At 52.4% G+C, this 16,352-nt stretch overlaps 3 protein-coding genes across 13 annotated transcripts in view; 1 reads left to right on the top strand and 2 right to left on the bottom strand.

Annotated features, from left to right (window-relative positions):
* Window positions 1-16,352, top strand: part of Phcl-1 (pH-sensitive chloride channel 1) — a 59,097-nt gene that overhangs the window by 8,432 nt on the left and 34,313 nt on the right. The gene's annotated exons all lie outside the window — the stretch shown is intronic.
* On the bottom strand, window positions 406-2,184 carry LOC143358303 (trypsin alpha-like). Its single transcript, XM_076795342.1, has 2 exons — window positions 2,039-2,184; window positions 406-1,443 (listed from the first exon to the last, which is right to left on the bottom strand). Exons 1-2 carry the CDS (start codon window positions 2,082-2,084, stop codon window positions 704-706), a joined length of 786 nt encoding a protein of 261 aa, XP_076651457.1. The 5' UTR covers window positions 2,085-2,184; the 3' UTR covers window positions 406-703.
* Window positions 3,370-5,706, bottom strand: LOC143358302 (trypsin delta-like). The gene is made up of 2 exons (XM_076795341.1): window positions 5,555-5,706; window positions 3,370-5,005 (listed from the first exon to the last, which is right to left on the bottom strand). The coding sequence occupies exons 1-2, from the start codon at window positions 5,598-5,600 to the stop codon at window positions 4,266-4,268; spliced, it is 786 nt and encodes a 261-aa protein (XP_076651456.1). The 5' UTR covers window positions 5,601-5,706; the 3' UTR covers window positions 3,370-4,265.

The raw sequence follows: 16,352 nt of genomic DNA, 5'->3' as shown, positions 1-16,352 counted from the left end.
CTGAAACAAAGTCGCGCGACTTTCTCCTTTTCTTACCGAACGGGCGGCTAAAGGACATTCTCAAATTTATGTAGTGTTTTCACAGTTTTATTTTTCTTCGTACTACGCGCAACGTTAACACCTTTCGAGCGGCAAGTCGTATAATTAAAAGCTGCGCCAATATTTTAGTTCGCGACTGTACGAATAATCCTTCGTAAACTTGAAAAATGGAGATCCTAAGGTAAAATGAGAACAAGTTTGATTCGAAAGATTGAAAAGTGGCAAAGGAAAACTTGAAAGTTTCGAGCGCGGCGTACGCGTGTCCGGATTCGCGATCGCGTCGCGCGTCGGATCGATCTCTCGACTCTCGCGGCGGTTCGGTCAAACTTTCGGAGGATAAAAGAGTACAGAGAAATCGATTCTATCGAAAACAACGGATCTTTAATATCGTGTCTATTTAAGCGCGACTCGCGTTACAATGGTTGCCGTGGTTTTCCATCTGCCGCGTCGCTTATAAATAATTTCGTGCTTCGTACATTATTCTTAAAGGTATTGCGAGGCATCGGTAAGTCGAGCGTCCTATGCGGTTCGTGTCATCTGGTTAACTTGCTCGGCGGGCTTGTTTGCGAGTATCGTTCTCACGGAAAAGCAAAGCGTCGCTTCGCTTTCGAGTGGCTAAGACATTAGGCGACGGTAGGCAAGAGTAGGCGACAGGGAGTATCGTTTAAACGCCGCTGTTCTTGCGGATCCATTCGCGGTAGTAGGCGACGTCGGTGTAGACTCCGGGGTATTTGGGTGTGCCGCAGCCTCTGCCCCAAGAAACGACACCGGCGAGGAGTCCGTCGACGACCAGAGGGCCACCGGAATCACCCTGGCAGGCGTCTTTGCCGCCCGCGTCGTATCCGGCGCAGATTTGGCCGTCGGGAATGCGCTCCACGTAGCTGTAGGCGGCGTCGCACTCGGCCTTGGCAACGATGGGCACGTAGACCTTCTGCAGGATCTTCGGGGTGCCGGTATCGGTGGATCCCCAGCCGGTGAGGAGCGCTGTCTTGCCCTCCAGAGCCGTCGAGTTGCCCCGGTTCAGCGGCACCGGTTTTTGCTGGTCGTTGAACTGGAACGCGTCCGAGTCGACTATCTTGAGCAGCGCGATGTCGTTTATCGGAACGCCATATTCGGTAAAATCTTTGTCCTCGTGTTCGATCACTTTCTCCACTCGGCGCAACGAGCCCTTGCTCACGTTGGTCACGCCGCTTCGGACCTTGATATTGTCGGCACCGTAGGAGACGCAGTGGCCGGCGGTCAGCACCCAGTTCTTCGCGATTATGCTACCGCCGCAAAAGTGATAACCCTGTCTCTGCAGGCTGACCTGGTACGGAGCCTGCTCGATCACCGTCGCTTCTCCGCCAACGATCCGCCCGTTCATCCTCGGATCGATCGGCTCGATCGTCTCGTCTACGGGAATCCCTGAAAACCGAGAAATGGAAAGCGAGGCTGGTACGATAGGTGTATCTGTACTTTTACAGTGGAAGCGTTCCACGTTGAAGCTGCGCAGCGAGTAGAGCTTAGGATACCGGTTGAACCGAGCTGCGATATACCAGCGAAGAGAGCGAACCGCCGCGCCGCGCCGCTTGTACTCGTACTCTTAGCGAGATTCGTTGGAGCTCGAGAGAGTTGCGAGAGACTCGCAACTCGTATCGGTCGAGCATTGTTCGAAGGTACTCTCTCGGACTCGAACTATCGCAAAAACTATTCTGCCGGGTACCGCCGAGTCAACAATGGGGCGCGAGAGCACAGTTAAATGAGATAGCGAGTCCTGGTAAACTGGGGATAGTGGAGCGCTAAGCGTATTATCTACCGGCGAGCTACTTTTCGAGTAATTCAACGCGCGGAAAAGTTTCCGCGGCTCGGCGCGGACTGGCGGGACGTTTCAACTTATACAAGCAAACGCGAGGTTCCGAGCGGTCTCTGGCTATGATCGCAATTTCGCGGTTCACGCACGGTGCTCGCCGAGACCGCGACAATCGGAAGTTCGCGAGTAGTTTACGATCGAACAACTTACCAGCCGCTAGGGCCAACAGGCCCAGGAATGCCACGATTTTCACCATTTCGGTATCCGTCTGGGTTCTCGTCGGCGGTGGCAGCGAGTGTTGTGATTTCAAACTGATTCGCCGGTCGGTATTTATAGTAAAAATCAGTGCCTCTCGATCACGCTGTCCAACCACTAATCGGAAATCTGAAATCTAAGCTTATCTCAAGCTTATCTCGAGCGGTTTTTTCGTCCGATATTCAACGTTGATATACAAGCGCGCCTCGGAGAAGGTCAAGAGACGCATAATAAAACTATTATCGAGAGCTTTTAATCTAGTTTTCGAACGAGACAGCAGAGGGGGAGAGAGAGAGAGAGAGAGAGAGAGAGAGAGAGAGAGAAAGGGTACTTCAGTCGATCTACGCGGGGGGAGGCCAATTATTCCGCATGTGTCACCAAGTAGTCGCTAGAGGAGAGGAACGCACATCGTACAGTCGTCTTGCCTCCCCCCACCCCCATCGCGAACGGTTCGAATCATCACGATACGCTTCGCGTAGGCGAGATTCGATGCGATTTCGAGACGAGTAGGTGCAAAAGTCAACACCGTTGCATTTATTTTGATTAAGATAATCGTAATTGCGACACTATATTATAATAAGCATCCGTCGTGATTATAGTTTTCATTTCCATCGAGATTAAGATTCGCTCGTGAAACTTTAAAGGTCGCTCCTGCATGCCACGTTTTTCTCTTTTCATTTCCTTTCCTGTCGACCACGCCGTTGTCGACTCACATATCGATAATAAATTTCGGCGTTCAATTTTACATTTCACCTCGGACAGGTCATTCACCGATTACCGATTTAACGATTAACAATTCTAGAGAGCCACGCAACGCTCTACCTACTTCCAGAGACAGCATTCGTTTTGTAGAACTAATACAGTCTCGTAAGACCGTCTAGGTTATTTCACAGAGTCGTTATCCGAGTTCGCGATCGAACAACGGACGTATCTAGAACAAAGGATCCATTTTTCTGCTTCTGGCCAGATTTTGTCGGTTTGGGACCACTGCGCGACGGAACAAAGTGTCAGACTCGCGGGAAAAGAACGCGTAAATTTGAATTTCGAAAACGATTTAGGGGGTCGACGGGGCAGGGGATGGATCCGGGCAGTCGGCTCTTCCAGTTAGCCGACACCGTTCGAACCATCGGCGTCCTCGCCGTCGTTCTTATACCTTACCTACCGGGACTCGTCTCGTGTCACGGCTTATCCCGTACCGGTGTGAATCACACGTATTTATACTTGCACAAAGCAAGTGGGTTAATGGGTGGTAGGAGTACGAGGGTGGGAAAGAAGAAGAAGAAACGTATCTTTCGATGCTGCTTTATTTTACTGTGCGAGTTGCCGGAAGTAGCCCGTCGAAAACATTACAATGAGAATAAGTATATACGAATCGCGTCGTTGTGGTTGTGATCGTAGTGGTCGTAGTCGCTCGTGATTTCTTTTGCGAATCATTCTGGGTACATTCCCGGTGCAATCGTGATCGGTAAACGGGTTAACGCGTTAAAATCGTAATCGATAAACGGGCTGACGCGTTTACGAGCACCTCTATCGATTGACCACCATGGACTCTTGAACGAGAGAGGTACGTCGATGTCGATACCACGTACCATACTAACCTAAGAACCGTCTACCAACAATCGACAAAAAAAAAAAAAAGAAAAACTATCACAGCCACGTCTATAAACGCGCGTTTCTCTAGATAACGTCTTCGAGTCTGCTTTGGACAATTCTTTAATATTTCAACACCCGTCTGTTCTTTCTTCTCTCAGCATCTTTTGATCTCTCGACTCTCGCGGCGGTTCGGTCAATTCTTTCGGAGGATAAAAGAGTACAGAGGAATCGATTCTATCGAAAACAACGGATCAGCTTTATTTTTAATATCGTGTCTATTTAAGCGCGACTCGCGTTACAATGGTTGCTGTGGTTTTCCATCTGTCGCGTCGCTTATAAATAATTTCGTGGTTCGTACTTTATTCTTAAAGGTATTGCGAGGTATCGATAAATCGGCTTACGGTAAGTCCTGGGCGATCGGGACTTGCGGTAAGTCGAGCGTTCTCTCGCGGATCCTGTCATCTTGTCAACTTCCTCGGCGGGTTTGTTTTCGAGTATCGTTCCCTCGGAAAAGCAAACCGTCGCTTCGCTTTCGAGTGGCTAAGACATTAGGCGACGGTAGGCAAGAGTAGGCGACAGGGAGTTTCGTTTAAACGCCGCTGTTCTTGCGGATCCATTCGCGGTAGTAGGCGACGTCGGTGTAGACTCCGGGGTATTTGGGTGTGCCGCAGCCTTTGCCCCAAGAAACGACACCGGCGAGGCGTCCGTCGACGACCAGAGGGCCACCGGAATCACCCTGGCAGGAGTCTTTACCGCCCGCGTCGTATCCGGCGCAGATTTGGCCGTGGGGAACGCCTTGCATGCTCTTGTAGGCGGCGTCGCACGAGGTCTTGGCGACGATGGGCACGTAGACCTTCTGCAGAACCTTCGGGGTGCCGTAATTGGTGGTTCCCCAGCCGGTGACGAGCGCTGTCTTGCCCTCCAGAGCCGCCGAGTTGCCCTGGTTCAGCGGCACCGGTTTTTGCTGGTTGTTGAACTGGAACGCGTCCGAGTCGACTATCTTGAGCAGCGCGATGTCGTTTACCGGAATGCCAGATGCGGTACTGTGGTAATTCTCGTGTTTGAACAGTTTTTCGACTCGGTGCAACGAGCCCTTGCTCACGTCGGTCGCGCCGCTTCGAACCTTGATATTCGCGGCACCGTAGGAGGTGCAGTGGGCGGCGGTCACCACCCAGTTCTTCGCGATTATGCTACCGCCGCAAAAGTGATAACCCTGTCTCTGCAGGCTGACCTGGTACGGAGCCTGCTCGATCACCGTCGCCACTCCGCCAACGATCCGCCCGTCAAGCCTCAGATCGATCGAGCCAATCGTCTCGTCTACGGGGATCCCTGAAAACCGAGATATGGAAAGTGAGGCTGGTACGATAGGTGTATCTGTACTTTTACAGTGGAAACGTTCCACGTTGAATCAGCGCGGAGAGCAGAGTTTAGGATGTACCAGCGAAGAGAGCGAATCGTCGCGCCGCTTGTACTCGTACTCTTAGATTCGTTCGAGCTCGAGAGAGTTGCGAGAGACTCGCAACTCGTATCGGTCGAGCATTGTTCGAAGACTATCGCGAAGACTATTCCACCGGGTACGGTCGAGTCCACAATGGGGCGCGAGAGCACAGTTAAATGAGATAGCGAGTCCTGCAAACTGGGGACAGTGGAGCGCTAAGCGTATTATCTACCAGCGAGCTACTTTTCGAGTAATTCAACGCGCGGAAACTTTGCTCGCGGAAAAGTTTGCGCGGCGCGGACTGGCGAGACGTTTTAATTTATACAAGCAAACACGATGCTCCGAGCCGTCTCTGGCTATCATCTTGCGGTTCACGCACGGTGCTCGCCGAGACCGCGACAATCGGAAGTACGCGAGTAGTTTACGATCGGACAACTTACCAGCCGCTAGGGCCAACAGGCCGAGGAATGCCACGATTTTCACCATTTCGGTATCCGTCTGGGTCGTCGTTGGCGGTGGCAGCGAGTATTGTGATTTCAAACTGATTCGCCGGTCGGTATTTATAGTAAAAATCAGTGCCTCTCGATCACGCTGTCCAACCACTAATCGGAAATCTGAAATCTAAGCTTATCTCAAGCTTATCTCGAGCGGTTTTTTCGCCCGATATTCAACGTTGATATACAAGCGCGCCTCGGAGAAGGTCAAGAGACGCATAATAAAACTATTATCGAGAGCTTTTAATCTAGTTTTCGAACGAGACAGCAGAGGAGAGAGAGAGAGAGAGAGAGAGAGAGAGAGAGAGAGAGAGAGTGAGAGAGAGAGAGAGAGAGAGAGAGAGAGAGAGAGAGAGAGAGAGAAAGGGGGCGTCGATCGATCTACGCGGGGGGAGGCCAATTATTCCGCACGTGTCACCAACTAGTCGCTAGAGGAGAGGAACGCACATCGTGCAGTCGTCTTGCCTCCCCCCACCCCACCACCATCTCGAACGGTTCGAATCGATCTCGATACGCTTCGCTTAGGCGAGATTCGATGCGATTTCGAGACGAGTAGGTGCAAAAGTCAACACCGTCGCATTTATTTTGGTTAAGATAATCGTAATTGCAACACGAGCACCGCACGCGCACGCGCGATCAATAAGCATCCGTCGTGATTATGTTTTCATTTCCATCGAGATTAAGATTGGCTCGTGAAACTTTAAAGGTCGCTCCTGCATGCCACGTTTTTCTCTTTTCAGTTCCTTTTTTGTCCACCACGCCGTTGTCGACTCACGTATCGATAATAAGTTTCTGCGTTCAATTTTACATTTTACCTCGAACAGTTCATTCACCGATTAACGATTTAACGATTATCAATTCTAGAGAGCCACGCAACGCTCTACCTACTTCCAGAGACAGCATTCGTTTTGTAGAATTAATACAGTCTCGTGAGATCGTCTAGGTTATTCCACAGACGTATCTTGAACAAAGGATCCATTTTTCAGGTTCTGGCTAGATTTTGTCGCTTTAGGACCACAGCGCGACGGAACAAAGTGCGAGACCCGCGGGAAAAGAACGCGTAAATTTGAAGGTCGAAAACGATTTAGGGGGGCGACGGGGGAGGGGATGGCTCCGGGCAGTCGGCTCTTCCAGTTAGCCGACACCGTTTGAACCATCGGCGTCGTCGTTCGTTGTTCGTCGTTCGTCGTTCGTCGCTCGTCGCTCGTCGCGGGCCAAGCCGAAGGGGAATAACCCACCGGAATCGTCCTCGACTAACCCAGTTTGTCCGAGTCAACCACTTTTTCGCCCCCTCTCTCCGAAATGAAAATGTAAACGCGTCCAGCACTATTCACCGCCTTATTCAACGCGCAGCAGCCCCGCTGGCTTTGGCTTCCTCTCGGGTCGGAGGCGGGGGCAGGGGCAGGGGCAGGGGCAGGGGCAGACAGCGTTAACAAGTAAACGATTCGCGTTTCATAATTTAACGTACGGTAGACCCTGCGCAATCTGAACTCTCTGCAATTTTCCCCGTGGTCGCGTGCAGCTGGTACGTGCCTCGGATCCGGAACACGGAGCCCACGGGCGCGAGTTTTACGCTGTGGATCCCGGCCAGAATATTCGCGCGACGATTATTTACAACCGGCTACTCCCCACCGATTTCGATCATCTTGAAATATCTTGTCGCCTCCGTGATTCCGAACGTTTCCTCGTAGCGTTGTTCGCGACGATGTTCGCGAAAATTTATTAGGTCAGCGCGAAAGTTCGTGCCCGATTTCGCATTCGAATGCAACGAGGAATCTTTCGCGCCGATCTAATACTTTATACCGTGCACGATGTTACGAACCAAGGCCGAGGGAGTCGTGTACAGGCAATCCCATTCGAGCATCTCACCGGTGGTCACGAATCTTCTCTAGGTGTACGGCGCTTCCATGATTTCAAGGTGACCTTTTGTTTACAGAGAACCGTATGTTTCTCAAAAGTTTTCCGCGTGAATTGCGAGCAACAGGAGCCTGGTAAAGAGTTCTGAAAATAGCAACCAATTTAAATTATGCCCACCTATTTTTCTCACAAATCCATAAAATCCGCAGTCTAACGTTTTTTACATTTAGGCGAATGTGTAGATTATTCCGAGCCGGAGGATTCATTGACCATTAGCATGTTGATATTCGAAGGTGATTCAAGGGCGTTCGTTGCCATTCAAGGCTTCCGACCGGTTAAACGTTCTCGAACTTGGAGGAATAATTGCGTGCGAAACTTCGAATGGGACATCCTGTATGTATAGAGAAAAGTTTGTTCGGCATCTTCGGCGTCTCTCGCAGTCGTTCGACAGCTGTTGGCAAGTAATTAGCATTCTGGCGTTTCGACGAGAGAGAAAGCGCAGAACGGAAATGAAAACGATATCGGAGCTGTCCTCCGCTCGTCGCGTGTCATCGAGTGGACCACGCGAAATTGCCAGGACTTTCGAAACCCCGAATATAAGACGAAAACCGTGAAAAGATAATTTCGTCCAGCTATCCCGAAGAGTTCGCCTCGCTGTCCGAGCGGAATCGTGTTCGTTGGCACGGTGGTTGAGTTGGCGATCGATTCGGTTACGGAGCAGCTATCGAGTCAACTTAATCGAGCTAAATTCGAGACAACACCCGGGGGCGGTTCACCCTTTAATTTCGGAGTCGATCGAGGCTGGTTCGCGATCGGTTTAGGAATCGTTGGAACGGTCCACGGACAAATTAGTCCCGCGATTCCCCGATGAACGCGTGACAAGCTTGTCGAACGAAAGAAGCGGGACGCTATCGGCCGCAAATCGAGCGGCGCGGCGAATATCCGGCTCGTTCCGCGTCGCGAGAAACCACGTTGTTCCCGATCATTCCCGACGGACTCTTTCGACAGCTGCTCGACGTCTGCCGAGGAAAAATGAAAATTTTCCGCCGTGTTCCAGGCTAATAGCCGAGGTTCGTTTCTCTGGCTCCCAAGCGGATTCGATTGCCGTGGAATCGCGGCGTATCGGCTTCGCGAGACGCGTCGGCTGCGCCGCGACGGTCTTAAAATTCCAAATATTTAGATGGACGGGGAAGCGATCGTTACTATTCTAGGAAATGGGTCATCGCCGGTGTGCGACGATGACGGCAGCGAAACGCGGGCATCGTCGCGGAATCGCCGCGCGATCGTTCACCGTCGCGTCGGGATGGACGAGACGAGTTCCATAAAATCTGTAATTGTTCGTGATTCGAGCAGTGAGCGTAGTCGATGGTTACTGGATGCGGCGTGTCGAGATTACATCGAGTTATTCTCCGGTCGACTTGGAAGCGTTCCCGTGGGACCAGGATACGCGAGTCGATCGGTAAATATTTCAATTAACCTCGACATCGCACCCTGGCGTTCGGTTTCCCATACGTACTCGTTCGACGTACAATTTCTCAGTGCGAAAAACCGAAAGGAAATTTGATGGTCGGTGAGAAAAACTGAACCGGAAAACCGGAATCAAATTTTAGAGAATACTCGTTATTGTACCTCGAGTCAATTCTCCCGCATATATATATAGCCCCGTACCGTGTAAAACCGTATTCCAGGTTTCCGGCTTGTTTTTCCATTTCGCGAACTGTTTGGTTGCAACGCGAACACTGATCGCGAGACACCTGGCACAAGCGTGTCGAGGGCTAGCATTGTCGCTCATTGTATTCAGCGCAATGTAACGCGCGTATATTATCGGTTTGAAAACACGCCGAACATCGGACTTCCGGCCGGGCTAAGGGACGCGAGAGCGAGAAGAGTTTTATCGGAAGCTGTCAGAGGGTGCCGGCGCGCCGGGCTGAAGGCAAGCAGTCCGCCGCTCGGCTACGCTTCCGGTCTATCCAAGCCAGAGAGTCGCGTCCCGTCTCGGTTCTGCTTTCCGAACGCGTCTCGCCAGCGGAATTTTAACGAAACGCACCGTCGTCGCAAGCGCAGCGTCCTGCTTCGAATCGTTCGACGCGTCTTTCGCTAGGATTTTCTTTCTTGTCGCCGCGTCGTTGGTCGATCAGCGGAGCAACGATGATTCCGTTGCCGCTGCGTTCAATTAGAACATTGGTCTTAAAATACATTTGGTTCGACCAATGAAATACCACTCGAGGAACATTTTGCGCAACATTGACCGATACCTGGCTATCGAAACAGTGCTCTCGTGGCTTTGGCTTTGGTGGTTGATGCTGCTACAGTGAATTCCCGCTATAAGTCGGTTGCGCGGTTCTGCCGAGAGACGTTTAGAGGTTCTCGCCAAACGTTGTATTTGAAATACACAGTGCACGCTGCAAATGCAAATGCAAATGTCGCTAAGCTCGCACCGACTTACAACGGGGATTCATTGTACTTGGACTGCTATCGACGCGACCGGAGAATTAGCACTTTTTGAAGCCGAATTTCTCGGATACGAACGGTCGCAATAGGTTTCGTGGACGGCGCGATTTAGCAAACGAATGACCGGAACGCGAGCGGTGCTCGATCGGCCTTCGACGAGGCCGTGACACGGTGGTATCTTGCCGTGCCAGTCGGACTTGGCTGAGAAAGAATTCGAAGCGCGTCGCGACGCAGAGCCGGGCCGAGCCGAGCCGAAACCGAGCGAGCGAGCCCGCGATCGTTTCACGAGCAACTAGGAGACTCTCGCGTCCCGAACCGGACGCTGGATAGCCGGGTAACAATTCCGTTTTTTCACGGCCTCCTTAGCCGGTGGACGTTTAATGGAAATTACACTGGGCGAGCGAAACGACGAAAGCCTTTCCAAACGAGGCACTCGCGCCCGACGAAAGGAAAACGCGACGACAAAGAAGAGAACGGATAAGACCGGTGGTGAGACGCTTTGGATACGAATTCCTCGTGATACGAAACTGCGGAACGAGACGAATGAAGAGGCAAGGGAGAAAGAGAGAGAGGGGGGGGGGGAAACCGGGTTAATAACCCACTCGAAAAAAACCTCCTCCTTCTCCTCGGTGGCTCCTGGTTTATCCGCGTTACTCTAAAAACGAGCAGCCCGTTAGCGGCAGACAACGTCGGCCGGAACCGGAGGAACGAGACTGTTCCATTATCCGCATAATTGTCGTGTCCTCCTTTGGTCCTCGCGCGCCGTACATTGTAGACCGTGGACTGTGAACCGTGGACCATAACCATATTTCCGCGAGTTAGGAAAATTCTACGGGCGCTGTATATCGCGTATATCGCGTATCCTGTGTATCGTGATCCGTTCCGTGGCTGGGATATTTCTTCTGACGCGATGGGACGCGGGGGGAAATAGATTGGGCGATGGTGCACCGTGCAATTTCATCCGGCGCGCCGCGGATAAAAAACAACGTGAAGCGTCTGCGAAGAGTCGTGCGCGCGTTCCCACCAAATTCGTACCGCGCCGCGATTCCCATCGTTTACGAGAAATCGATATATAGGGGTAGCCGAGTCGAGAGAAACCAGGATTCGTACAAAGGGTCGCGAGTTGAAAGAAATATGAAAGGAACGAGCGAACGGATGTATATTAAAAGGCCTCCGGAGACCGGGTTCGGAAGGAATCGAGGCTCGGAGACGCGGGACCGACGCGGGCCGACGTATGAAGTTTTATTGAAATCCGAAGTGCGCCGGATATCCAATATGCCTTTAATTCCCCGAACGCGGCCCGGCTCCGGCTCCGGCTCCGACTCCGACTCCGGCTCGAGACGTTCCGCGGTAGCCTCTCCCACCGCTTCGGAACCGCACGAAAAGATAACCGAATCGAACGTTGTGGCGTCGCACGAGCCTCGAGCCTCGTGCCTCTAGCCGCGCCACTCTCGGCGATTTCACGATAATTAATTGATTTCCCCGTTGTCTCGAGTCTGGATCGTCGATCGTTCGCGTTGTCACGTCGCGATCACGTGGAACGAAGAAACGAGCAAGTTTTCCGGAAGCGGTCGACCACTCAACAAGGCTCGACACTATTTATTTTGATAATCGCGACGCACACGTTCGCTTATCGTTCCCGGCCATCGCGATTAATTAACCGATCGGGCCGCGCGGGATCGTTATCGTGCCGACTCTCGACTCCCGATAACGTCGAACCGGTACAGAGATACAGTAAAATTCTTGTCGCTTTCTCTCTCGCTGTTTTCTACCGTATTTCGACTGCAACGTTCGGCGAGAACCTCAGATTTCGTCTAAACGTTTCTCAGCAGAACCGCGCAACCGACTTATAGCGGGAATTCACTGTAGAATGCGATCGGACGCTGCCGCGATTTCTGAGGTCGCTGCACACGCACGCTTCGCCTTGTCGTTGGTTCGGCTCGTGCAGTCGCAAGTTGCAATGCAAAACGGTATGTGCAGCCGTCTATGCGGTGAATCGTCCAATTTGGCGTGTACGTTCCGTCGATAGACCGGCACGAACAACTCCCGATCAGCACGATGTTGATATTTTCCCCTCTTGCATCGCAACTTATGACCGAGCAAGCGGAAAGGACGACAATAATTTTCTAGTAGTATTCTTCGTTCAGCCAGCATCCACCGACGCGTTGTCGGCGAGCGGAACGAGCGTAGAGCGTACGAGTCCGAGACGACTTGTGGATCGCGTTGTCCGCGTCGTTCGCGGTCTGCGGTCCGCGGTTGTTTCGAACGATTCGAGTGCACGTTGAATGGACGGCCTTGACCCCGACGACAGTATTTTCGTGATCTAGCCGCGCGTCCTTCGCGCGCACCCGAAATAACTCGGCCGGCACACAGGCACGCGTCGTCGATTCTAACAACACCGTTGGCACGGATGCACACCTGCCGGCATCGGTAATTAAACGAGATAATGGGACCGGACCGACTTCTATCGGCTGCATTTTAAATCTCGCCCCCGCAAATTCCTCCGACGACCACTCCGACGGTGCCACGCCGATCGACGGCAAATCCTGGACGCGACACGGTGTCCCCCATGAAAGAGGGGTGAATTCCTTCGACGCGGGGATTGAAAAGGAAAAAGAAACAGCTAAATGGCCGCGGTTGATTTGCTCGAAAAGCTCTTGGACGTCATAGCTTTCCAGCATTCCTCTTCTATCCTTCGGAGAGATACCCAGAAGCTAATACTCTTGGATCAAAGTGGAAACTAAAAGCGCTGGTAAATGGGGTCGGTCGGTCGGTTTTCTATATACCGATATACGCAGCTTCTCCCTCTTTTCTCCTTCGCTCGTTTAGCTCCGTTCTCTCTCCCTCTTTCCCTCTCTCCCTCTCCCCCTTCCTCTTGCCGTATGACGTCGCCGAGTAGACAGAGAATCAAACCCCGATCCTGCGCCTGTTCCTTAGCGTCCGTTCTAGTTGGTTCGGATACGTTTCGGGTCAACGGAGGTCGCGTTTCAGGGAGTGGCTCACGCACTCCCCACGCTTCCGGGTTTCCGGGTTTCCGGGTTTCCGGGTTTCCAGGTTACCGAAAATGATACGTCCGTCCTCTCCCCCGTGGCCTCGCCTGGTCCGCGAGGCTTCCGGCGAAAAAGGTTCGACGACAAAACTCTCTCGGGGTCTAGGCTAAGGGACCCTATCACTGTGGGGGTACCAATTACTCTGCCTATATTAGCTAGACTTATTTTTAATGCATAACGAATATTGAAAAAGAGATTTCTAATACAACGTAGGAGACATTCCTATAAAAATTGACGCACGGGTTGTCAACAGGTCTTTCCGGTATCGGGAGCTTGTCGCGGTGCGGCACGGCGCGGCGCGGCTTGTCGCATCGATAATTGTCGGAACGGGTGTAATGCCGGCGGATGGGTTTCGCGAGAAGGAAAGTGCGAAAACCAGAGGGGCTGGCAGCGTTACCACCGGAACCTGGTGGTGGCCTGGAAGCGATAGAAACAGAGAAAGAGAGAGAGATAGAGATAGAGATAGAGATAGATAGATAGATAGAGAGATAGAGAGAGAGAGAGAGAGAGAGAGAGGGAGAGAAAAAAAGAGGACGAGGGTGAGTTCCGTCTCGGGAGTTGGTGCTCGAGCGACGAGAACGCCTTGGGGTCTCGATGTCTACCCGTTGCAATATCGGCTCGTGGGAATCGAGTGGGCACTCGATCGGAGGTGGAGGTTCCTCTCGATAAAATATACGCGGAAGAACGAGGCTTAACTACGACACGAAGGTCCGACGAGCGCTTCGTAAATAACAAAGCGTCGCAGCTCGTTCCTCTAACAAGAAGCACCCTCCATCTTCCCCGGTGAAATTCTCTTTTTAATTAAACGCGCCGTGGCCGCGAACACGAGAGACGGTGGCATCGACTCGCAGAAGTCGATTTCGTTTCGCGACGCCGACATTGTCGCGTTTCGTTTCTGGCGGCGATCGATAGCGATCGGTGAACGATTGTCGCGCAATCGGCTCTCCGTCACGACAAATTTTGCGCGTCATCCGTGTGACGAATCGCGCGGCGCTCGTATCGCTTATCGTCGGGAATCTGTCTTATTCGCCGCGACGCAATTGATTCGAGACGAGTCGAGTCGAGTAGACATTCGAGTAGCGATATTATCGGCGGAATCTCGCAGTCTCGAGGGCCTTCTCGGCGTATCCGATGACTTAGCAGATAGCTCGTGCAAACAGCCGCGACCGAGCGCAAGCTGTGTTCGATACGCCACGGCTCTGTCAAAATAAATATTACGCCGTTTGTTTGCAAACGATCTCGGTGCGATCGCCCCCGAATTCTCGATTCGACGCCGCCTCGCGAAAAGCCTGTCGCTCCTGCACTTTTCACGCGTATTGCTACGCTCTCGCACTCCGCGCTTACAGAATCGTAACCGGGTAAAAGCGAACGGCGAGGAGCCCTGGGAAGGGTGGACGGATCTATCCCTTCGGAATCGACACGTTTGGTACAGCGGAAGAATTTTCATCGGATTCCCATCGGAGCTCGCGTCTCTATCGGTCCGCTGGATGGAAATCGCGAGGAAAGCGGCCGCGTTTACGCGGTGTTGCGCTTTGCGACCGTTTCGCGTGTTAGATTTCTCCGGCCAGTCCTTTATCGCTGAAGGAAACACACGACTACGGTGGAGGAAAGTACCGCACGACCAGAGCGTTTACGTTCGCGTTGGTTTAAAAACGTCCGAGGACTTGGAGAACATGGGTGGTCAAGGCCGCTTGCGGATACCCTTTAGCGGAGGCGAGGCCCCGACACCCTCTTATCGAGGCCTTTCTTCGAGCAGCCTCTCGATTTCGGCCGGTATTATGGTATTAAATTAATCTAAACCGATCGAGACTCGACGCGGACCATTACACGCTCGTTAGCCTCGACAACGCGACCACGCGTCTGCCGAAAGATACTTACGGCTCGTTATCGTTCGCTGTCCATCGAACAATCCTCGTGACATGAAAAGATAAACCGCCGCGCGGTACGTGTCCCGACCGGATGATCCACTTTCACTCGGACTCGAGACTAATTTCTAATCATCGATCATCCGTTATCGCCGGACTGCCCTGAAATTACGGGTCGGTTCGCGTTGTTTGTGCGCGATCGAGCTATTCGGAAATGCCCCGATGCATTTTTCCATGCATTTTCGAGTAATCCGTGATAAGGTTGCCCGGTGTCTCTCAGGGTGATCGACGAGTCGGTGATCGACACGATCCGAATGGAACAGGTATACAGAGTGTCCCACGTAACACTTTTCACGATTTTTCAAGTCCTTGCGATAACCTGACAAACCTCGCGCGGTATACCCCGCGGTAGCGAGGATAATTCCGCGACGTTTATCATCTAGACCTTGGCGACATATGTAGAGAAATCGTTCCAGAGTTTGAAACCAGCTTGTATAAAATGATTGCACAGCAAGTATACTTTTCGATGTTTGAAACTTGGTTATTGAAATCGGCTTGAATTGATAAGTCGTTCCCTGATAGTCGCGTATAGTCGCTTATAGTCGCCGGTCGAGCCTGTTGCGAGTTGGAGCTGTGCTCCGACGCGACGGGAGATTTCGATCGGCGCGGCGCGGCGCGAAGAACGGGGACTCGAAGAAAAGGGAGCGCAGCGACGAGACGCGACGCGACGCTGGGGATAGTAGGCTAGTAGGGTCAAGCAGGTGTGATCGTTCTCACGCAAGTTACTTCTTGCGCTCGGTTTGATCAATGGCACAGTTCCCCGTTGAACCGACACGCGTACCTACTATCGAGATCGGATCAATTTTCGTAGTAAATATTTAGGGTCGGAGTTCCGCGAGCGAGCCACTTATAGCTCGCGACTCAATTGGATTCGAGTTAGCCGCGAAATTAAAGTGCATCGATCGCGTTGCTCGCTCCCAAGCAGTAAAGTATGTGGTATCTCTGCATCGTATTCTCGATGGTAAAAGGATCAAAGCTGTGAACCGCGTTTTCGGATTGTCCGGTGGACGAACGCGAATGTTTTTGGCGTTTCACGTTTCTTTGACGTTTCTTCGTCCGGTGTGTACACGCGCTCGGCGAAGAAAAGAGCGCGTGAACGAGTTACGCTGCGCGGGAAAGACGGCGCGGCGCGGCGCGGCGGCGTTAGCTTTCTCGAATGTACTCGAGTTCTGCTCTGGTTCGTAGAGTTCGCGCGGGTGTGCGTCGAGTTTGCGAACCAGGTGGGCGGCGCGGCTGCTCTGTCGTCGAGACGAAACGGTGCCAAGGCACAAAACCGTCGCAACGACGAGATGCGTGTCGAGAGCGTGTATGCAAACAAGCGGCACGCTGGTTTATTTTCTCCTGTGGTACCGAGACCACTCGCCGGCGCAACGACCGAATCGCTGCCGTCTTCGACCCTTCGAAATTACCCTAGATCAGAGAGAGAGAGAGAGAGAGAGAGAGAGAGAGAGAGAGATATGC

The sequence above is a fragment of the Halictus rubicundus genome, chromosome 10, assembly GCF_050948215.1.
Source record: "Halictus rubicundus isolate RS-2024b chromosome 10, iyHalRubi1_principal, whole genome shotgun sequence".
NCBI classification, from domain to species: domain Eukaryota; kingdom Metazoa; phylum Arthropoda; class Insecta; order Hymenoptera; family Halictidae; genus Halictus; species Halictus rubicundus.
The sequence above is the reverse complement of the archived record's forward strand: the minus strand, read 5'-3'. Positions and strand labels throughout refer to the sequence as shown.